General features: G+C 38.5%; 2 protein-coding genes across 4 annotated transcripts in view; one reads left to right on the top strand and one right to left on the bottom strand.

Moving 5' to 3' along the window:
* Positions 1-9,329, bottom strand: part of PKIG (cAMP-dependent protein kinase inhibitor gamma) — an 88,459-nt gene extending 79,130 nt beyond the window's left edge. The window contains exon 1 of one of the 3 annotated variants that reach the window (XM_007475815.3): positions 8,974-9,329. The gene's annotated coding sequence lies outside the window, so the exon portion shown is untranslated. The remainder of the gene's footprint in view (positions 1-8,973) is intronic. The other 2 variants (XM_007475813.3, XM_056813013.1) reach the window with 2 other exon arrangements.
* Positions 9,330-11,657: 2,328 nt separating this feature from the next.
* Positions 11,658-24,627, top strand: part of SERINC3 (serine incorporator 3) — a 28,598-nt gene continuing 15,628 nt past the window's right edge. Inside the window, exons 1-2 of the mRNA XM_007475812.3 lie at positions 11,658-12,250; positions 22,616-22,774. Of these exons, the coding sequence (XP_007475874.1) occupies positions 12,212-12,250; positions 22,616-22,774 (198 nt within the window). The 5' untranslated portion in view covers positions 11,658-12,211. The remainder of the gene's footprint in view (positions 12,251-22,615; positions 22,775-24,627) is intronic.

The raw sequence follows: 24,627 nt of genomic DNA, 5'->3' as shown, positions 1-24,627 counted from the left end.
TAGTCAGTGTGTGAAGCCACATTTGAACTCAGGGAGACGAGTTTTCCTGAGTCCAGACCCAGCACTATCTGCTATGCCACCTAGCTGCCCATACACACAGATATATACCTAAAATTTATATTTATTTATGTAATATGTATTTAACAATTATCACAGTTTCATTTACAATATTCTTTTTATATTCTTTGTATACATATTCATGTTTGTTGATTTTTATAGTTGCTAAAACAATTTTACACTTTTTTGTACTATTACAAAATAGAAAAGTTTATCAGTTGATTAGATAAGATAAAAAAATCTCCTAAAAAATGGTAAGTAGTCTGGCAAAAACTAGATTTAAGTCAAGACTTCATACTATGTGCCACAATAAGCTCCAAGTACAAAAATGACCTAGATATAAAGGGTCATATTATAAGCAAATTAGAGAAGAGATGGAGATAACTTACTATGGAAAGAAAGCAGAGTTTCTGATAAAACAAGGGATTGAAATGATCATAAAAAATAGGATGGGAAAGTTTGATTAAATAAAATTAAAAAGTTTTTACACAAAGAAAATCAGTAGTCAGAACTAGAAAGGAAAGTTGTTGGGGAAAAATCTTTGCAATGAATTTACTGATAAGCTTTCTGTTCTATGAAAAGGGAACTGATATATATATATATATATATATATATATATATATATATATATATATATATATATGTAAGAAAAAGAGCTACTAGCTCAATATTCAAAGGATATTAATAGTATTTTCAAAGGAAGAAATCCAAGCTATTAACAGTGTTCTATATCACTAACAGTAAGAGAAATACAAACTAAAACAACTGAGATTTCACCCAAAATTCATCTGACTAGAAAATTACAGTTGTTGGCAAGAATGTTAGAGGACAGGAACATTATGAATCCTTCCAATCATTCTGGAAAGCAATTTGGAACTATACCCCAAAAGTCACTACACCAAGCATAGATATCATTTGACTCAGAAATACCCTGATGAGAAAGAGGTATCATATGTACAAAAACACTTATAGTAGTATTTTTTTTTCATAGTAAAGCACTAGAAACAAAGAAGGTTGTCCACCTTTTGGGAAATGGGTGAATGAATTATGATATATGAATATAATGGAATATTATTGCACTGTAAGAAATGAAGAAAGTTATACACTCAAGAGAAACCTCACCCCAAAGATATGAAAAGAAAAGGACCTATATGTACAAAAATATTTATAGCAGCTCTTTTTGCAGTGGCAAAGAATTGAAAACTGAGGGAGTGTCCATTAATTAGGGAATGGCTGAACAAGTTGTAGTATGTGATTAAGACAGAATACTATTATGCTATAAGAAATTATTGAGAGAGGATTTCAGAAAAATCTGGAAAGACTTATATGAACTGATACAAAGTGACGTAAGCAGTACAAGGAGAACATTGTATACTATAACAGTGGGTGGGAGAAGGGAGAGACTTTTTAAAAATAAGTTAAATAAATAAAGCATACTTATATAAAAAATGGAAATCTAGGGTTAGTCATATGAACTGATATGCAGTTAGATGAGCAGAAAAAGAACAATTTATACAATTATTCCAACAATTTAAAGAAAAACAAATTCGTAATCTGATTAACGTCATGAATCCCTTGTGCCAAAACCTAATAATAATAGTAATATCTAAAATTTATTTAGCATCTTTAGGTTTACAAAAGGTTGTGCATATATTATCTTCATTAGATTTTCAAAATCACCCTAAATCGGGTAGGTGCTCATTATCCACATTATATAGATGAGGATATTATTTATGGCTTCAGCCTGAGAGAGGTTAAATGACTTACTCAGGGTCACATGGGTAGGAAGCATCTGAGGCAAGATCTGAACTTGGAGTTTTGAGTATAGAATAGTATCCACCAAGTTTCCTAACTTCACTTACAGAGAGTATGACCTCTCTCTCAGTCTCAGTTTCTCCATCTGTAGGATGAGGAGGTTTGACTAGATGGCCTCTAAGGTCTCTGTACAGCTCAGATAATGGTGGCTAAGAAGGGAAGATGGATGATTTCTAGGATTCAGAAGATGTATCTTTTGTTGTTGATGAAATGAGTAATATTGTAAAAGAAACCTAGAAAGAACAGTTGTTTGTTTTTAATAAAAAACCCTTACCTTCTGTCTTGGTATCAATACTATGTATTGGTTCCAAGGCAGAAGAGCAGTAAGGGCTAGGCAATGAGGGTTAAGTGACTTGCCCAAGATCACACAGCTGGGAAGTGTCTGAGGCCAGATTTGAATCTAGGATCTCCCATCTCTAGGCTTGGCTTTCGATCCACTGAACTACCCAGCTACGCGCCTCCCCCCCCCCCCCAAAAAAAAAGCACAATTGTTAATGTTTATCAACACAGCAAAGTGAATCAGTGGACCACAAAGAGAGTGGAGCAAACTTTGTCAACTTGCCATCTCAGGAAAACATTCAAATACTTTGTGTCCTGTTTGGTTTCAAAGAATTCAGCTGGGCTGCATACACTTGCTTTTGAGATAATTCTTGCTTTTGAGTGATGGAATTTGTACTGTGAGATGGGAGAATAGGATCATGTACTCTCTAGTCACTGCCTTTGGACTTTCAATTTAAGTTTCTTGGAATTGTACAGCCACCTTAATTTTTCCCCTCAACCATTTCTATTCCACACTCTGTCTACATACTGTGAATGTGGCAAATTTTTAAGATGTTTTAAAAGTATCTGATAATTTCAAATGTAGGGAGGGAAAATCAAAATAATCACACTGATACATGGGATGCACACTTCACTTTTCACAATAGCTGACATCTAGCATCATTACTTTGTCTTAACTCTTTAAATCTGCTGCTGCAGCATGACACCTTTTCTCATATCTTAAATGATTTACATAATACACTAGCTTCTTATTTCAAACTTTTATTAGTATAATTGCTAATTTTTTTTAAAAAAAAGATTGATGATTGAGCCTGCTTCTCCACCTCTAAGAAGAAGGAGACATACATTTAAGATAGGACCAATGTGTGAATTTGGTTTACTTGGCTGTTTGGGAGGGGGTGCTTGAGAGGAGGCAGTTGTAGATTAGTGATAGTATTAAAAAAAGAACAAAAAAGAAAAACAGATAAAATATTTAAAGAGTACAATAATAGAGCAAAAGGAAGTTTGGAGGGGAACAAAGGTAAGCAAGGTAATTTTGTTACTATCTTGTTACATTTAAAATATTTTTAATGGAATAGAAGTTCACAGCTTTACATAGCCTTTTTTCTCTTCAATGGATACTGAAATATTAATGTTTATTGATGTTTGTCAAGATCATAACAAAAAAATTTTTAAACCAATTAATAATAACTAAAAACAAAAGAAGACTAAAAAGCATATTAAATTAAAATCCATAGTCCCAGACATCTGTATACAAATATACAAAAATGTACAAAGCATAGGTAAACTAGTCATTCAAGTGCAAAGAGGCAATGTGCTCAGCTCTAGGTGCCATATTTTATTTTTTAATTTTTCATTATTTATTTAATTAATTTAGAATATTTTTCCATGGTTATATGATTCAAATTCTTTCCCTCCCCCCTCCTGTAAGCCAACGCACAATTCAACTGGATTTTATATATACATATATATATATATGTTCATATATATGTTCAAAACCTATTTCCATATTATTAATATTTGCAATAGAGTGATCATTTAAAGTCAACATATTTTATTTTATTTTTAAACCCTTACCCTCTGTCTTAGAATCAAAGCAAAGTATTGATTCTGTGGTAGAGGCATGGAGAGAGAGAGAGGACTTGTAAGCCAAGATGCAAGAACTGGCTGGGGACCTGTCTGTCAATCAAGAAGAAGGTTCCAAGAGGAATGTTCCCAGGAGTGGCAGTTGGGGGTTTCTGGCCACAGAGAGGAGAAGAGGGAAAAACTTGGCTTTTGGAGTTGGTTGTCTCTTTGGGAGTTGAGCTGGCCAGGAGAAACTGAGAGCCTTTGAACTTTGTTTCTCTTTGGAGTTAAGCTGAGAGACCTTGCTAACTTTGTGAAGAAGAAAGAAGATTTTAAACAGCTGTTGTCCTCCATCTTTCTAACTCTCCATCTCTCTTAGAGTCCAGTTTGTGACTGGACTACTTTCTCAAACCCTCAAATTCTCCCTCATTTTTAGATTAGGGACATCCTCATCTTTCTTACCTCAATTTCCTATCCTGTTATCCCAATAAACCCCTTGACTTGAAAAGGAAAAGAAAAAGAGTGTATTTATAGTTTATTCAAGGGGGGAGGGAAGAAGCCAAAGGCTTCAAGAAGAACTGGGAGGTGAGGGAGGCAGGAAGGAGAGGGTTGGAGAAGGAAGGGAGTGAAAAGAGGAGGAGGTTATGAAGATATACTGATCCATCAGCCATCAGTAGGGATCAGTAGGCAAACCCCAGAGCATTCCCCAGTATCTATTTAGAGCAGTTCCCCTGTGTGGCAGCATCCCTGTGCTAGCATCCCTCAGTATTTTTCATTCCTACTCCCATTACAACCAAGCAGCTTCAGGTTCCCCTCTAGCAGTTCTTTAGTAAGCCAGAGTACATCCAGTTAGTTCAACCAGAAACAGTTTCTTCAGTTTACCTTCTCTATTTCAATTGGCACCTTTAGTTTGACTTGAACCCCATCCTTTTAAGGCAGGAAAGAAAGATAGTAAATATGTTCAAACAAGTGGTTTTTGGAACAGTGGTCATCACAGACATTGTCTGCTTTTGGGTTTACCACTTTGTATACAGTAGGATAACGCATACGGTAGTGGATACTACAGAGTATATAGGAAACTTGACAATGACTGTGTTACCTTTTCAACATGAACTAGTTCTCTGGAAAGTCCTGGCACAAGCATATGTAATCTTTATGGCTATATTGCAAACTCTAACCCAAGTGAAGAAACTATTTAGATTCATGAAACCCCTGAAGGCAGAGAAGGTTATGGCTGCTGATACCAACTTAGAGGGCATGATTAAGGCTTTATTTGAACAACTGATCAAGGAAAAAGCTCTAGATCTAGTTATGGGCAAGGCCAATGGGCAATCCGAGAATGCACCTCAGGAAACTAAAGGTGGCAGTGAAAATGAAAAACAGGCTGCTAGTGCCCCTGAGAAAATCTGTCCACTGAAGGAAGTCACCAAGCCAACTAATGCTAGTGTGATTCATTCAAAAGCCCATAGACAATTCTCCACACAGGAAGTGGAGTCCATAAAGTCCTGTTTCCCAAAATTTGTGGACAATCCTTTTAAATCCCACAAGGAGCTTAAATGGCCATTTAGGATCTTTGATCCAGACTTCGAGGATGTAGAATTTCTGCTATCAGAACTGTTCAGCCCCTATGAACAAAGGCAATTTTTGGAAAAAACTAGGTCTGAGAGCAATTTGACTAACTGGCCTACAGTAAATTCTCCCAAGAGCTTTATGGCAGAGGTACCCTTTGTAAATACATCTAAGCCAGAGTACATCCAGTTAGTTCAACAGTTTCTTCAGCTTACCTTCTCTATTTCAATTCTAAGGCAAAAGAGTGGTAAAGACTAGGCATTTGGGGTTAAGTGATTTCCTCTGAGTCATACAGCTGGGTAGGTGCCAGATATTAGGAGGGAAATTGATTAAAAAAAAAACAACTATCTAGAGGAGAGTAAGCAGGATTGGTGTTAGGCTTTGACATGGTGCCAAATGAGCAGTTGAAGAAATAAGGATGTTTCAACTGGAGAAAAGAACTTAGGAGATATAACAACTGTCTCATTCTACTTGTCCCAAAGGGAAAGAACTAAGGAACAATGGGTAGAGGCTGCAAAAGGGCAACTTCAGACAATGTAAGGAAATGCTTTCCTATTACTTTTAGACAGATCCAAAGGGGGAATTGGCAGGCCTTGAGGCACAGTGTCTCTCCCTCTCTTTTCAATTTCAATAGCTATCACTGTCCTTGGCACGAGAGTATTCCTGGCTAGATTATGGCTTTGGAAGGAATACTTTATTTAAAAGGAACAGAAGAGAGATGAATTTGAGATAGGGTCAGGCAATTTTTAAGTGCCCTTTGGGCATAGTTCCAAATTGCCCTCCAGAATGGTTGGATCAATTCACAACTCCACCAGCAGTACATTAATGTCCCGACTTTGCCACATCCCCTCCAGCATTCATTACTTTCCTTTGCTGTCATGTTAATCAATTTGCTAGGTGTGAAGTGATATAGGGTTTTGATGTTAAAGAACTGCTCTACAGAAAAATATGAATAACATGGAAATAGGTTTTGAACAATGACACATGTATAACCCAATGGAACTGCTTGTTGGCTTTGGGAGGGAGGAGGAGAAGGGAGGGGGAGGATCATGAATCATTTAACCATGGGAAAAAAATTCTAAATAAAATTAAAAATAATAAAAATAAAATAAAATACTGAGCCTTCCAAGATTACTTATAGCAAAATTAGCTATATACCCCAAGTCTTTTTACTCTTCTTGGAAACAGATGTTTTTTACAGATACACTTGTCTTTTAAAATATTTTTTCAGATAATGAAATGCAATCAGTAGTAGAATAATACAGGGTTCAGCTGCCAGTGTCAAAGAAACACAGCCACCAAAAGTCATTTTTAAGAAAGTACTTATATATGTAGTACTTAGCTACAGGGAAAAATCAATTTATCACAGTGATATAAAAGAACATTGTCTCTGGGAAAGAACCTGTATTCAATTCATATCCCCATATAATGTTTGTTACCTGTGTAACCTAGGACAACCTCCCTGAGACTTAAGTTTCCTCATCTGTAAAATGAGGGAGTTCAATATGATGGCCTTTCAAGTTCCTTTCAAAGTATAAAAAAGTAGATACAATAATTAAAAAGCATACAAATCCAGACCATTCTGAGCTATAATTAATTGCTGGTTCACCAAAAGATTTTATTAATTCCAACCAATTCAGTAAACATTTCTCAAACACTTAAGAACACTGCTGGGCACCAGGAAAGACAAAATATTTAAGAAATATTAAAAAAGTAAAAATCACATAACAGTTTGCATTTCTATGATTACTTTAGAGTTTACAAAATGCTTGTTCACAGCCACCCTCTGAAGTAGGGAAGAAAAGTATTTATCTCCATTTTACAGATGAGAACACTGCAGCTGCGAGAAGGAAAGTGACTTGCCACAAAATGCTATTGCTACTAAAACTGAAACTCAAGCCAGATCCCTGACTCCAAGCCTGGGGCTCTTTCCAGCCCACCATGGGTCTTCTATATCCAAAGATCTGGGTAAATCCACTCTACCAAATTGCCATTACTTTCCCATTCATATTAAGGGATACTTCTAGTGATCTCATAACTTAAAAATCTAAGAAATAGGGGACTGGGTAGCTCAGTGGATTGAGAGCTAGGCCTAGAGACAGGAGGTCCTAGGTTCAAATCTGGTGTCAGACACTTCCCAGCTGTGTGATCCTGGGCAAGTCCCTTGTCCCCCATTGCCTAGCCCTTACCATTCTTCTGCCTTGGAGCCAACACAGTATTGACTTCAAGATGGAAGGTAAGGGTTTAAAAAAAATGCAAAAAATGCCATTCTATTATTATTACTAGTGACAGTTCATATGCAACGAAAGGGGAATTTATTTCCATAGAAAATGCTTCATATTTGCCTGGGTTTCTCTCCAAAATTCTTTTCCAAAAATGTTTAATTTTCCTAATTACATCTGGGAAAAGACTTCAATTAAGTGCTAATATCTCTTTAACAATTTGCAAAAGTTTGTTTGGCTGCTTATCATTTTATTTTGAACTGTCGAAATTTTGTTTGGTTATTTTACAAGGAAAGTCTCTTTCTCAATTATTGAACCCCCCCCACCCCTTCCAGTAAGAAAAATCAGTCATTTGGGCAAGGCTACATTGGGGATGAACCAAGGAGTGGTATCTGAATCGATGGCACTGGCAGAATTATACTCTGAACATTCAAAATCCTCAATCTGAAAAATGAAAGCATTTCCTGAATAAACCTTCCATTTACTGGAACATTCAAGGAATAAATGAAGCATTTTGCTTAATCTCACCATGAAAAAGTTAACTAACAGCAAACCAGGAAATTATTTTACTCATATTATAAAAATATATTAACATGCTTTTCTACTTTAGTTTGTATACTGGACAAAATGATATTTTGGTGATATAAATCTATGATATTGCTGGGTTACAGCAAGAAGAGTGGAATCAGAAGTCTTTAGGAGTTAGGCTGGAAACCAACCTTGGATTTTCCCAAGTACCAGTAATTCCTCACATTCCCTCTTGAGAACCTGGATGTTTCCTAATATAACAAGTAGAATATCCTTGTACTCCTTAATTCACAAGGCTACTGTGAGGAAAGTGCTTAGCCTCAGGGCCCTATAAAATTGGAATTTGCTAATGATAGTAGCTTAAACAAATATATGTGTAAACACACACTCACATATATTTAAAATAAAATAAAGGATAGAAATTCCAAAACCAACAAATGTTGCCGGACAGACTTCTAACGGCCCTTCCCCCGATAAATCCCCAGGTCTGCCACAAACTCCCATCTGTCGCTCAATCTCTAAAGTGCCTTCCCCTCTCCAGGCTTCAGTTTCCCCGCCGTTAAACAGACAGTGAGAGAGGGCTGATCTTTGAAAACCAGCGCTTGGTTTCCAGTGAGTGCGACACCTAGTAGGTGCTTAATAAATGCTGAATGATTGACCCAAGGTCCCTTCTACCACTAGAATCCCTAAGACCTTTCAAGAGCTTTCTTGGGAGGGATTTCCAGGAATGAAGGCTGTGGTGAAGAAGTCAAACGGCACGCCTTGGGGAATCATCCCAGATTACACCCCCACCACCCATACACACCCCACGTCTTGGTTTCAATTGGATTTTCTTTGCCAACGGTGCTAACTACTATAGAGCGTCACCGATTCCCCTGCCTGACTCCCTTGCCCACCCTCCTCCCCCAGCCGGACTCTCCAAGAACCTTCCACTTACCCACAGAAGATGTTGAGATGCCGCTCTGCTGACCCCAAACCCCTCCGCCAAACAGGCGGACCTCCTGAGTTCTGCTGCACCCAGATCAGCAAGGGGCGGGGATCGTCCCTCTGGGCAGAGCCTTGAACCCACTCAGAGACCAGCGCTTCGCACCCTCCGAACTGGTTCTGGGCCTCCTCCGCCTCAGGCCAGCAGCGCCACTCCGGGGCCAGGGAGCCGCCCGCAGGGTGACACCGGCGGCGGTGGAGTCGGTTGTCCGGGCAACGGGGGTGGGGGGGCTCCCTCTGGCCCTGAGGCGCTCGCGTTACGGTGGCCGAGAAGAGACATAGCCAGCAGAGTCCGCCCCCTTCCTCTGCGCAGTACTTGCACCTTTGGGTGGGTGGAACTAAGGCGCATTAGATTGAGGAGAAACCTGGCACAGGCTTCCAGACCGTGGTTGATCCAAGGAAGGGATAAAAAAGAAGCTGGGACAGAGAAATGAAAATGAAAAAGGAGAGCAGCTTTGGAGATAATAAATAATAAAATATCAATAATTATTCATAGCATTAACTTCATAACATTCATTAAATAATATGAAGTTCATAATATCATTACTGTTGTCTAATATATTAATTATTAATAAATAACATTGATATGGTTGCTATATTTATTTGTTATCTTAATTATAAAATAACACTGATATTTATATTGCTTATTAATGTTATTAATTTAAAAACTACTGACAGTAATAACCCATTTAAAATTTTTCATCTGGGCTGCCTCTGTTTACCACCTTCATAGCTATGGACGGGAAGGTGGTGAGGAGGAGAGTGAAAATCTTGACCTTTGTTCATGCCATCTGTACATTTTGAAGCTTTAGAAATCAACTAGTGCAGGATTCTTAGTTTATAGCTGAGAAGACAGGCCTACTAGGGAAACTGAGTTACACTGAATTTGGCCCTGAATTTGGTAAGAAAAACTAGTGTTTGAATCCTGCTTCAGATACTTGTCAAATGTGTGACCCATAGCAAATCATTTAAACTTTCTTTGACTCAATCAACGAAACATTTTTAGCACCTACTATGTACCAAGCACTGGGGATACAAAAAAAAAAAATAGTCCTTACCCTGAAGCAAGTGATATGCTGGATAAATAGGAAATATTTAAGCAATAGAATTAGGCCTTGAGGAAGGCTTCCTATAGAAGTTAGGATTTTATTTGGGACTTGAAACTTAGGGAGGTAAAAAATCTGAGTGGAGGAAGAATAACACTGGGACTTTTCCTCAAAAGTTGTGGGAATCAAAAGAAGCAATGGCTAGCAATTTTGTAGCATTTAGATTTGCATAGCATTTTACATGTAATCTAACCCTAACCCTCCTTAGTTTGGAAGAGGACCAGTGGCATCACAGGATATCTTGACTTGCCAATAAATTGGATTTAAGTGAGGCAGAATGGCACAAAATCTCAAGTCTCACTCTCCAGTGGTAAAACAAAAATCAGGACACTGTTGATGGCCCCAGGATGCAAAATAGATGACCATGGATTCTTCCAGGTCTGACCAAACTTTAAGCACTCCACTTCAGCCCACTTCCTAACCCTTGGAATAAATTGTTCTTATCAGCTCTTTTGTCTGGGGGAAGTCTTCACATGCTTCCTTTTAACTCAGTGACTTAGTAGACAGAGAGTTGGGTCATAGTCAGAAAGACCTGAGTTCAAATGCAGTCTCAGATACTCACTATGTATGTGACCCTGGGCAAGTTACTTAACATATGAAGTAGGTGCTATTCTAAGACAGAAGGTAAAGGTTTAAAAAAAAAAAGAAAAGAATACAAAGGAGGAACAATGACCTATTTTATGAAACCAGCCTCAAATGTCTTATCTTCCATAAATGTCTTTTCTTATGCCTTCATCAGACCTTACTTATCTCTTTGGCCTTCCTATGTTGATCTAGTTAGCAATAAATTCTTTCAAACAATAAATCCACTGAAGTGGTCACATTCTTCAAATTCTAAATTATACTTCATATTTCCATTAGACTGGACCAAATAATCATATTTTATATAATTATGCATATGAATAGTGTGAATTTGAAAACCTGCGATTTCAGGGGACTCACTATTTGTACTCATTTTATGTATCTCTACTCTGGTACTAGACTGTACCTTCTCAGAGAGCTTGGGAGCATGAAATAGAAAGAGCCTTGAATTTGTAGTTAAAGGATTTGGGTTCAGATTTCAACTTTATCACTCCCAGTTTTAACAATCTTTCTGCTTCAATTTTTCTTGCTGTAAAACAAGGGATTTGGAACTAGATTTCTGAGGCCCTTTCCTTTGACTATGAAGAATAGAGGGTGTAGTCTACAATCGTTTTTGGGTGGGAGGTGGGGAAGAACTGAACCATAGCAATATGTTACTTGCAGATAACCACACATCTGCAAGACTAAGTCTTGGAAGAGCTATTTCAATTCAGAGATTGAGGTGCCAGAATCAAAGCTCTTTAAAGTTCTTTCCTCAACTCCAGCCCTTTAAAAACGCTGATTGAATCACGGTGAATTCCTCCAGTTTCCAGCAAAGCCCACAAAGGCGGATGAACTAGGCTTTGCTCAGCCTGCATTATGTCGACAGACAGCGCTTAATTTGGGTATCTTACGTCTAACTCTCGGGTCTTGCGGGTGGGGGGAGGAGTTCATATTGGGGGGTGGGCGCTGTCCAGCTTGTCGATATAAAACGCTACCCTTGCACGGTCCTGCGTTAACACCCAGACTGAGAGGAGCTAAAGAGGGCCAAGAAAAAAGTGTGGGGGCTCCTCCGAGGGCAAATCACCATCCGCCATTAAGTTCCTTAGGTTAAGCGGCCCTTCTAGGGGCCCCGAGCAGAGGCCACGGTGCTCGAACTCGCGCTCACAGCAACCTGACAGCTCCGTTACCCAACGACTCCTCCCCCACAGGGCTCCGCCCCCCAGAGATTCCTCCACTAGACGGCTCCTTTCCCGAACGGCTCAATCCCCTAGCCGCCCCTTTAGCCCCGCCTCCTACTTCAACCAATGGACGGTCCCCCGGTTTTGGCAATTGGGAGGGGGCGGGGGTAGGCGGGACGACGCAGTGACGTACGATGCTCGTCGGAAGAGGGGCGGATCGCGGTTTCTGTCCCTGGGAACCGTCGCCCACGGGCTCTGAGGACAACCAAGAAGAAGAGGAGACGGCCGCGGAGGGAGCGTAGTCGGAGTCAGATAGCCGACGCGTTCTGGCCCGGCCGCCGCCATGGGAGCCGTGCTGGGCGCCTTCTCCGTGGCCAGCTGGGTGAGTGCGGGGGCCGGCCTGGCTTGGTTCGGCGGCTGAAAGGAGAGAGGGCGGGCAGACAGACAATCTGCAGACCCGGGCCGCGAACCTCAGGGTCGGGTCCCGGGACTGAGCCCGAGTCAGGGGGCCGCCGCCCGAAGGAGGCGGCCTTTTCTGGATTCCGAGTGTGCTAGAGGTTTGCTCACCGGACGGCGGCCGGACGCCGAGTCCTTTTGTTTATTTACCCCTCTCCTCGCCCCACCTACTTCGGCCCGCCTCGGACCTCGGGGGCATAGGAGGGGAAAGGGGCCGGGGCGAGGCGGAGCGGAGAGCGCCTGGCAGCCTAGGGAGGAGATGACTGGGGCCGGAGAAGAGAGCACTTCGCTTTGCATCTGACATTTCTGGAGGCGGAGGGGAAGAAAACAAGCATTTATTAAGCGCCTACTATGTGCCAAAGCACTGTGGGAAAGCACTTCACAAATTTTATTTCATTGGATCTCATCTGACATTTATTTGCCAATTGATCTTCGTTAAATTGTTCTTTTTTTCAGGAAGAGAAAAAATGTATAGAGATAAACAGGAATGAGTTAGGAAAGATGAGAATAATTCACATTTATTTAGTGCGTTTCTTATAATAATTTAGGTATAATAAATGTCACCATTTTAAAAATTAAGAACTTTGTGTTAAGTGACTTGCCTTTGGTCACAGATCTAAGTAGTGCAAGGAGCCGTAAAAACAACCTCTGGATCTTGCCCTAGAGTGCCCAAAGTATTTATCAGCTGTATATTTCCAAGGTACTTGGCAACATTTGGGGTAGGTAGGTGGTGCGGTGGATAGAGCGCTGGCCTGGAGTTGGAAACACCTGAGTTCAAATCTGGTCTCGGACAATTTACTATGTATGTGACCCTGTGCAAGTTGGCTTATTTTCCTTATCTGTAAAATGGGGATAATATTAGTACCAATTTCTTTAGGTTATTTTGTGGATCAAGTGAGATAATGATTGTAAAACTCTTAGCACAAGTATCTGCCAAAAGTAAGCATTATATAAATATTAGTGATTATAGACTTATCATTGTTGATTTTCCCTCTCTGGGCCAGTTTTCTTATGTGTAAAATAAAGGTAAATAATTCTTAACTTTATTGGATTTTTGTGTGGAGGGCATTCTGCAAATTTTAATGCTTTGTCAAAGATATTGATGAAAGTGAGCAGTGATGGGTAGTGATAGAAGCAAGACCCTCTTGTGTTCTGAAACCTTGCATTTCTCACCAGTTAGCACTAATTATTCATAAATTGCAAAATCTATTATTAATCAGTTAGCTATTCTGTATTATTAATCACTCCTATTGGTTTTGTACTATTCTGTTCACCAGCTTTGTGGTTTTGGATATATTAACCCCTTATATTCTGTTTTTACCTTAGTTCTGAACTGTTAAGCACTATAAATCATCTATAGTGGCCGTCTACTATATTGTATCTTCCTTATATTCTCTTTGATGAGGGCATTCCAGAAGGATAGCAAGACATCTCCTAGGCTTACAAATGATGGCAGGCGGGACAATAGAAGGAACATATGACATACACACTAAAGACTCTTGCCATCCAGGGAAACTCCCCCCCCCCCCAAGTTGTACATGCTCCCCATTCCCTTTTTGGTATTCCTAAATTTGCCTATGACATGTTAGACCCCAAACATACCTCTACCTGGATTTCAACTTGTAATGCCCTATGACACCCAGGGGTGAGCTATTCTGGGAAAAGATAGAGATATCCCAGGAATAAGAAGGGACAACCCCCCAGACCTTCAATAAGTATGCAAACTCTGATCCACACTTGGGACTACTCCATCAGCCTTGGGACCTTAAGCCATTGACCTTAATGCTATTCCAAAAGCTATTCGGCAATTTCACCACATTAAACCTCTTTTTAAAATAAAATTCTTTCGTACTTCTGGATTGAACAGAGTTCTGAGCCTCCCATTCTTGGGGTGAGACCCCTGCCACAGACTTGGGTGTGTTTTTCTAAAACAATATGGTTTTCTATTTTTGCATTCCCAACAGCATCTAGCATAGAACTTTATACCTAGAAGATAAAGTTTATTGAATTGATCTGAGTTGACTTTGGTTGGCTTGGGGGGTGTGTGTGTGTGTGTGTGTGTGTGTGTGTGTGTGTGTGTGTGTGTGTGTGTCTGTGTCTGTGTCTGTGTCTGTGTCTGTGTCTGTGTCTGTGTGTGATGATTAATGTTATCCAATGGTGAATGTGTATGTGTGATGGTTAATGTTATCCTATGGTGAATCTTTTTCTATTTCCCAATCCTGCAGTCATTTTGGCTATTAATTCTACCCTCAGCTCAAATCTCTTCATCCTTTTTCTCTTTCTAAAATTGCTGAAGAAGGCAATAACATTGTAATTTAATAAGTCAACAAACACTATCAAAGCACTTACTCTTTAAGGCTAGGAGGGTATGTTGGAAGGTAAAAGTGAAAACAGCCCCAGCATTCAAGGAGTTTACAGTCTAGCTAAGAGCAGAGAAATACCAAATAGATGCAAAGTGATTTAAGGGTATCTGGGGTGTCAGGAAAGGGATGGATCTCTGGTAGAAAGTGGTGTTTAAACTTAATGGTGAGGGAAACTGAATTCTGAAAGATATAGAGGTGAGAAGGGATTGGGAGACATAACCAGAGGAACAGCCAATCAAAAGCAGAGGTAGGAGATATGTACAGACTATATGTATGGGTAACAGCAGGGTATGGGTATAGATCTTTGCTTAGGAATCAGAAAAAGTGAATTTGCCACTAATTTGCTGATTTTTAGTAAGTCACTCCCTCTTTCCTGGTCCTATTCTCTATAAAGCAAAAAGGTTGTTGGATGAAATGACCTTACTTAAAGCTCGCTCTTCTAACTTCATTTTATTTATTCCAAATGCAAAAGGCAAATTATTCAGATGCTATATTTAATAATACCTTTAGTTAGGGTGGTACAGTGGATAGTGCATTGAGCCCGGAATTTGGAAAACTGGTCTTATTTAGTTCAAATCTGACCTCAGATACTTTAATAGCTTTGTGATCCTGATCAAATCAATTAACCAACAGGGTTATTAGGCCAACAGGGCCTCAGTTCCACATCTATCAATTGAACTGGAGAAGGAAATAGCCAATCATTCCAGTATCTTTGCCAAGAAAACCCCAGAGTCATAAAAAGTCATATAAACAAACAACAAAACTTTTTTTATTGGGGTTCAAAGGAAGAAGATGCTTTAATTGGGAGATTAAAATCAGATTGGCTGTCCTTATTTTTTATGACATTTCTCATAAAAGTTAACACATTAAGGGTAAATCTTGGACTATTTGGAAATTATTCCTGTTTTTCTAGTTTTCTCCAAAGCATTTCTATCCCTAGCTGATGGTTTGAGATCTTAAAAATCACAGCTGAGTGACTGGTTTGCTTTCAGCTACTTTCATTGCCTAGCAGTCTGAGTGATAATATCACCCTTATTTAAACCCTTACCTAATAATGTCTTAGGATCAATACTAAGTATCAGTTCTAAGGCAGAAGGAATGGTAAGGACTAGACTAGATGGCAAACCTATGACACACGTGTCAGCACTATCACACCCATAGCCATTTTCGATGACACAGGGCTGCATGCAGGCTCAGTGCACCTGGGGCCCAGGAGTTGCTGCACCACACCACACCATGGGGGTGGGGGGGAGGGCTGCTCCATGTGTTGGCTATGGGGGTAGGGCAGCCTGGGGCTCCCTTTGGGTGCTGCTGGGCAAAACCAACAAAAGAAACAGATTGACAGATGAAGTTAGTAGTACTTGAAGTGTAGAAAATACCAACCTTCAATTGAAGATTTAGTCAATGAAATTCAGCAACAAAAAATCACTAATAGGTAGATTAGTTAAAGAATTCCCCCTTCCCCTCACTTATCTTAGTTCAGGGCACAACACACAAGTTAAATTATATCAAGACCAACAAAAGAAACTGACTGACAGAAGAACAAAGAAGTCACTAAGTAGGTAAGTTAAATAATTAGTTCTTGGTTTATTAAATACAGTTATATATTGCAATTATACATTTTTGTTATATAAACTATAAATATCATGAAATTATGGGTTTTTTCCTCAGTGACATACCACCTGAGTTATGCTCAGTTTTTTGGCGAATTTTGACACACTAAGCTCAAATGGTTGCCCATCACTGGATTAGGCAATTAAAGTTAAGTGACTTGGCCCAGCATCACACAGCTAGAAAGTGTCTATGCCCAGATTTAAACCCAAGACCTCCCATCTGCAGGCTTGGCTTTCTATCCATTGAGTCAGTTAGCTGTCACCCTTGCTTTATCACTTCATGCCTCATTAAGATTTAGGATTTCAGATAACCTGCATATGGTACTGTAGAATATAACGCTTTGGTTTTGAGCCTCTAATTTGAAGGACACTTAGTATTTTGCAAAGAACTTTGGATTGATAGTCAGGAGACTTCTGTGCTTGTCCTTATTCAACCCCACTAATTTGTGGTATGGCTTTGGATAATTGCCTTCCTTGCTTTAGGTAGATTAGATGGTAGATTAGGTTATCTTTAAGGTTTTGTCCAGTTCTGAAATTCTATGATTCTTTTATTCTAAATGTAAATCCTATGTTAGCTACTGTAACAGGATCAGTCAAAAGAACTAATATTAGCTTAAAATGACATATTTGAAGATCTAGTCAGTTAAATAATTTCATTTGTCAATTAAAACTTTATTGAATGTAAAGCAGGTTTTGCCTTAGAATGCCAAGTCAGGTAGTTTATTTGTTTTAGTTACTGTAAAAATTATGGTACCAAAAAAATTTCATTTAATGTGACCCCGAATTTGTTTTCACCAAATAATGGCTCTGTATTTGGGAGATTTATAAAGTGCTTTGCAAACATTAAAGTGCTATGCAAATATAGACTACTATTATTCCTGTTTTTTAAAAACTAGACCATCTGGAAAAACTCAAAGACAGAAAGTCATGATTTATAGATCAGTTTCTAGGGCCTTGTATATGTTTTCAGCATTTGTTTACTGAAGGCAACCACATATTCAATTGTAAGGGGAGGCAGTTGTGCCAACTTAGAGGGGTAATCATTCCCCTTTGGTTGTCATTAGAATAAAATTAGAGGCTCAAATTATAGCCTCAAATTATAGGCTATTCTTTTATGGGAATGCATCAAAATATCAAATTATACTCTAGGGATATATGAATCAGATAGAGGTTCATTACTTATCAGAGACCTATATCACAATGTAGAAAGTTATTGTAAGAGTTGTGCAGAATAAGTAAATGACAAAGAATTGTGGAATTTCAGAGATGAAGAGAACCTCCAAAACTGTTTAATCTGATGGCTTCATTTACTAGGAGGAAATTGAGATCTAGATTGATATTGTATTCCTTATATTAACCCAAAGTAATGTTAGAAAACCTTTAAAAGACCCCAGATCTCTTTGTAGAAGAAACTTCAGAGCTGAGCCCCCTTCCATCCCTTAACAGTTCACTTTTACCACACACCAGTTGCATTCTGACTCACAATGCATATCTCTACTCACCCCCTCCCTTCTGTCTGTGCCCTGGTCTTGAGTATGTCTGGTTGTTTATCACCATGTTGTTTCCAGCTGCTACTTTCAGTCCTTGCTCCTACTCCCTTTATCCATTGCACCAGCACATATGCATACACTATATAAACCAACTGCTATAACTCAGGGCTTAGCTTTTGGGAGACTACTCTGGCTAACCCTGCATTATCAAATAAACTGCTTCTGCCTACAATTCTGGGGTCTGTGTGCCTCTGTGCTGTAATATCTTGACTTCAAAACTATTCTATTAAATGTGAGATTGCATATGGAATAAATTAATTGGTGCCATTGCATTAATCATCAGAATGCTAGGATTTATATTTTCTGCAGCCAGGACTACAGTTAGATAATTTAGGTTGTTGGCTACTGTTGCGGCCCACACAACGTATAAGCACCTAGGTTTTTAGCCTTCAAGGGAAACTGTAGACACAAAAAATTGAAGAGAAAGGAAAAGCACAGAAAAACACAGACGAGATGGATTGTGGAACAAGCCTTGAAGCCTCTTGGATCTTGGGGCTTTCAGCTTCAGCTTTTATTTGCAATTCAACCCTTTATCTCATTAACAGCTGATAAGCATCACAATGGTTCATTCCAAATTACAAGTTCTATTTCCACAGAGATAATTCTTATGACCCTAGAAATGTGGTACAAAAGATAGACTTTACTGTAAAGTATGATGTTGTATGGGCTTCCCTGAGCTTCCTCTAAACCTATCTTATCTATAGTGTCCTTTTCCTGCTCTGAAGGTTGTATAGTATATAGATAATGAATCTGCTTGCTTTGTTGATTTGGGGAGCTTGGGAGTGTGCTTTTTTGAAAAAGCCAAATTAATTTCCTGCCTCCTGAATTTGGCCCCTAAATCCCAAATAATTTATTTTATTGAAGGTTTCAGTTATTAATCCTGTGGATTCCTAATATGGCCATGAATTGCCTTGGCAATTATATCTTGCTTTAACTGTCTGTTGACCATTGCCACCAGGATCAGCTTTGACCATATTTGTCATCTCAGGATTTGGCAGTTCTGATCTCTTCAGCTACTTCTTGATAATGGAGTAGGGGCCAGAATGAAGAATGCTTTCTAATATGACATTTTATAAATAACTACATGGGTTGCTATGGTCAAAAGTTTTTGTTTTTTTTTAGGAAAAAAATTCCTTTATCCATGGAACCTAGGGATTTGTTTGGGGATAATTCAAGTTATGTATGCTGTAGTGAAGGGTTGAAACCTTTGGTTTACAGTTAAACAGTTACAAATTCTTAGGCACATAATGAAAGAAAATAGGCTTTATTGAGAATTCTCCTCGAATTTCAGTGGGGAGAAAGAAGCAAAGAAATAATTTCCAAACTTTGTTTAGGGCATGTGAGAAAATCAAATTTATTCCGTTTTATAATTGATTCTATTCTCTGTTAACACTTAGAAATTCAAATTAATTCTACTTTGTGTGAGAAACAAAAAGGGGAATAGAGTGTTCTTCTCAAGATAGATATACTGTTCCCCTTATAAGGAATAGAAAGAATATATGGAAATTCTACTTATGCTTGCAGAATAGGCCTCAAGGATGTCCCATTATTGCTCAATAAATTTGGATGACATGCTCAGTGAATTGGGAAGATGGGATGCTCCATAAATCACCATAAGGGCATCCTATTATTGCCCAAGAAACTGGATATTTCATATGTCATGAAATCCTATATCTCATGTAAACTGAATGGTCCATCAGCCATGAATAAAGGCTCTCCCATATCTCATGTAAACAGGATGATCCATTGATCATGAAGACAGGCCCATACCTCATCCTCATTAACTCATACTTTTGAAGTCACTTCTGAGAACATGAATACCTCCCTATAACCTTACCCCTCACAAATACGGGCTCGTGATAAACTCATGATCTATTCTATATTCTAGGTTATTCTATATGTCTTGGGGTAGAATTTATGCCTAGATTTTAAGACCTGACCAACAGACCATGGAAGTTGGGTAGGTAGGGGAGGGAAGGGAGTGTCTCACATTAGGGATCTATATAATGTTTGCTTCTGCATCTGTGCTGCTTACTTACTTTCCACATTTAGACTTGTTCTTTTTCATGAAAAAGTAATAAATTTTGTTCCTTCTACTCTTTCTGACTCCAGATTTTTAATTTGAGTAGGTAGTCGCTTACTCCACTCATTTGTAATTGATTCTATATTATATTTGAGTCCGTTCTGTAATTGACTGTATTCTATGTTAACACTTGAAAATTCAAAATAACTATTTTGTCATTGATTCTGTACTTATATTTGAGGCAATTCTGTAGTTGATTCTGTTCTATAGCTGCCTAAACCTGAGTTAAGTTCAGAAGTTCATGATTCCAGAAGTTCAATTTTCTTTTCTTTTTTTAAACCCTTACCTCCCATCCTGGAGTCAATACTGTGTGTTGGCTCCAAGGCAGAAGAGTGGTAGGGGCTAGGCAATGGGGGTTAAGTTGACTTGCCCAGGGTCACACAGCTGGGAAGTGTCAGAGGTCAGATTTGAACCTAGGACCTCCCATCTCTAGGCCTGACTCTTCAGTCCACTGAACCACCTAGCTGTCCCCCAGAAGTTCAGTTTTCTCTCTCTCTGGATTAGTTTAAAATTCAGTTGTTCTATAAGTCACTGTAATTCAAAGAAATTCATTGTAATTATACTGCTTTATGTACCTATGTACAATTAAGAAAGATTCTGTTATCCTACTAACAAGCCTTACAAGAATGCTGATGAGGGCCAAGAAGTCTGGTATCTCTGTTCAATTAACAAGAAGATGGACTCTATCAAACAAACTTTTCTGACAACAGGATGGAAGGAGTGGCTGTTATTAGCCCCAAATGTCCCTCCACCTGTGATCCTTCAGACTTTGTAACCGATCATACTAATTTCTATTTGTGATACTCCGTTCTTTGTTTTCTTATGCTTCCCAGAACTCTATGAAGTTTAGCAAGCCCCTCTCTCATGATCTTTGGTCATTGAGAGAAGGCATTGACCCAGTGTATTGGTACTGCTAGCATAACTAATTAATTGATCATTCTTGGAACTTTGTCTTTGAGTTTACATTCTTTTCCACTTTCTGTCTTTAGTAACAATTGCTCTAAGACAGAAAGGCAATGGCTAGGCAATGGGGGTTAAGTGACTTGACCAGGGTCACATATCTAAGAAATGTCTGAGGCCAGATTTGAACCCACATCCTCCATACTCCAGGCCAGGTACTCTATCCACTATGCCACTTAGCTGTCCCTCACCTTAATTTTCAAACATAATATCAATCAATTTTTACAACTAAGTCACATTTTATTGTCTTTGAGTTAAGTTTAGAAGTTCAACTTTTCTATAAATTATTCATTATCACTTAAGTTTAGGGGTTTTTCTGTGAAATCGATGTTCTATTCTAATGTCAAGGAAATCTATTATCTCTGTCCCACTAGTTCTTTAAGGAAGACTGGCTTGTTATCCATGTACCACTAACTAACCTTACAGGTAGACACAATCAGTCAGCAACAAGATTAAAGGAGGGATGGTTGCTAGCCCTGAATACCCAAGGTTTAATGGGTCTTCAGCCCATATTGTTTTCTCCATCTATGATGCTACCTTTTACTATGAATACTCTTCCTTTTGTCCATGAAAATGATCTCTAAGCCCCACCTTGAAGTCTTCAGTATTGATGAGGAGGTTGTGACCCTATTTATTGGCAAATTTGTGCTTTATTAATAGAATGTGCTCAGAACCTTGTGCCTCAGTCTACCTTAATTCCAGTTGTGGCCCCTTACCTTTTTTAACTCTGCCAGTTATAGATACCAATTCTGGTTCATTGACTTGAGTTTTGGTTGAGTTGTGGCTATAGCTTATATCTAAAAGCAGGTATCATTTATAGGCCATGAAGGTTATACAGCTTCTTATCATATCCTGTGAACATAGGAGAACCTAAGCAGCTCTGTCTAAGTAGTCATTTAATGAATATGTCCTTGGAATGTAGATTGACAAGTTCATGCCTTCAAACAGTTCAGACTATATTTTTGAGATAATCATATATGTTACTCATGTTGTATCATCTTTCTGGAACTCCTATTGTCAGTCTTGAGCTGACTAGTAAGACCCTGCGAAGCCCTGGTGGCCATTGGATGAATCTAGGCTGTCATTCTTTAAACCCTTCCCAGAAAACTGCTGTTCTATGTCAGACATTATGCTGGCAGCCCTGGGTAACCAGGACGCCCATTAAAAAAAACAAAGCTTTTAAAAATTTTTTAATAAAATAATGGCATTTCTTTGTTACAAAATATACTATATTTATCCCATAGTGAGATGATGATAATAGCTCTCATTTTCTTGGTACTTTATATTTTACAAAGTGCTATCTTCATATTATTATCTCTACTTTTTTACAAGGAAACTATGACCCATCATCACACAGCTAGTAAATGGGAGGGCCAGTGTTTGAACTGAGGCTTTGTGGCTCCAGAGTTCCAGGGCTCTTTTGACTTAATACTACCCTGTCCTCTAGATGAAGACAACTTCTTTTTACTAAGGAAAAAAAATACATGTGTGACATTCTGAGTACTTTATAACCCTATTATTACACAGATTTGCATTATTCTCTAGGTTATATCATTGGTAATTCCAAATATATATCATTGGCTCCAAAATGTAATGTTTATACAAAAACCTAATGAAATGTGGGTTTTATATATAACCTAAAGAACTTTCACTTATGTGATTCCCATATGTATCTCTCAATGTATAAGGAAAACATTTTGTTTTCTCTTGTTTCCCTTGCAGATTCCATGCTTGTGTGGCAGTGCATCATGTTTGGTGTACAGTTGCTGTCCTAGCAAGAATTCGACCCTGACTCGCTTTATCTATGCCATTATTCTCCTCTTGGGCACAGCCATTTCTTTTATTATGTTGACGGAAAGTTTGGAAACATGGCTGAAAAAGGTATTTGGAAGTATTAATTTATTATCATTTCATTTTGAAATAACTGCTCTTTGGGAAATTATTACTACTGTGTAAAGGGAACCCCTTCCTCCCAGGGTCATGAACTTCCTTCTCTTCTGACCCATCCCATTTGCATGCCTATGAAATAGAGTAAACTGAGTCATTGATCCATAGGTTAACATACTCAGAAATCCTGTTTCTCCTTATGGACGTTAGGAATGTACTTTTTCATGGGAAAGTCAGTTGACAACATATGGCCAATGTACATGGGAAAATGTTCCCTTCCTAATGGGGAAAAGATGAATCCAGCATAGGATAAGATATGCTATGGAATGTCCTGTATTCAAATGCTAATGACACATCTGGCTTCTGGAAAATAAAGCTTGCTTCAGTAACTTCAAGGCTATATCCCTCATTTAATGAAATTATATAAGGCTAATATATCATTCACTCTGTCACTCTATTAATTAAGCTTACACTGCATTTTGCATGTATGAAACACTATAAAAAACAGACTGTAACTTCAAATCAGGGCAGTTTCCACTAGGGAAGTCTGTCCCAGGGGGTAGACACATTTAGTGATCAATCGATTAATAAATAAATATCAGTTCCAATAATTGAACTTCTGGGTGCCTGGACTCATTTTGTGAAGTGCCCCACTTCACCTAGATGTCACATAAAAGCTCCAAACAGTGGTCACAGGTGAAGAGCCCTAGGAACATGACATGGAACAAAAGATTACAGGTCCTGGTCAAGAGAGAGGATAAAGGTGTGGTACAAGACATGGGAAGCTCTCTCTATTCCCTTGGAGGCAGCAGTGGAGCACCATTGACAGAAGGAGACAGCCATGTAGGGAACCACATGGTCAGGGTTAAGTTAGATTAGACTTAAATCTCTGTATATATGTGTTCTCTATTTCAAGTGATTATTAATAAACTCTATGGAAAATAAGAACTTGGAGTTAGTAATTTAAATCTAACACTACCCAACCTGGCTAGTTTTAATTATTGTTCTAATTTAGCATCTTCCAAATTCTCACCCTGCTATTCCATAAGAAAATATTAATGTTAGGAGTATTTTTCCTTCTAAAATATTAAATAGAAAATTGTTATTATATGAAATATCTTGGGTGGGAGGAATAAAATAAGTCATTTCCTTTCTTTGCTCCCATAATTTCCTGATCTTCTTTTTCTCTCAAAGGTATTATTTCATACTTTCAGTAGACCCTTTGAACCCTGGGGCTCACTAATGTGGGTCTAATTGTTTACATATTCATGATTGTGAGATTAAGTAAAGTTCCAAAGAATAGAATGTGGGCTGCCTTTCACAAAGAAAGATGGTCATAGTAAGCATATCCATACCTTGACCTGATAGCAAAGAGAAAAACAAAATGAGAGCTAGAGTCATACAGTCACTCTAGTTTACTATGTGTATAAAATTTTTCTCTCCAAACAAGGCTAGTACTTCCCATATTAGAAGGTATGTGAAGATTGGATTTAGCTATTTCCTGATTTTAACAATGAAGTCTTAGTCTAACAAAATCATGGGGGATTGTGAAACTTTAAATTACTCTACCCTACTTAGATCTTACCTTATGGGGAAGATAAAGTTGTAATCTCCTGATTGAACAATGAAAGTACTTAATTCTTACCTTATAGTGAAGCTAGAACTTTAAGTTAAGTCTATTTTAAGATCTTAATACAAAAAAGTGTTAACCATAACGGTTAAATTAATCACAAAAAGTAAACTTAACAAAGAAGTGTTAAATAACTCTAAAAGATATAATCTAATCAAAGAAGATGAGAACTCTAAAGATATGGGCATGTAGAGGAGGAAACACAAGAGTGAAAGGT

Source organism: Monodelphis domestica, chromosome 1 (genome assembly GCF_027887165.1).
Source record: "Monodelphis domestica isolate mMonDom1 chromosome 1, mMonDom1.pri, whole genome shotgun sequence".
In the NCBI taxonomy this organism is placed as follows: Eukaryota; Metazoa; Chordata; class Mammalia; order Didelphimorphia; family Didelphidae; genus Monodelphis; species Monodelphis domestica.
The sequence above is the reverse complement of the archived record's forward strand: the minus strand, read 5'-3'. Positions and strand labels throughout refer to the sequence as shown.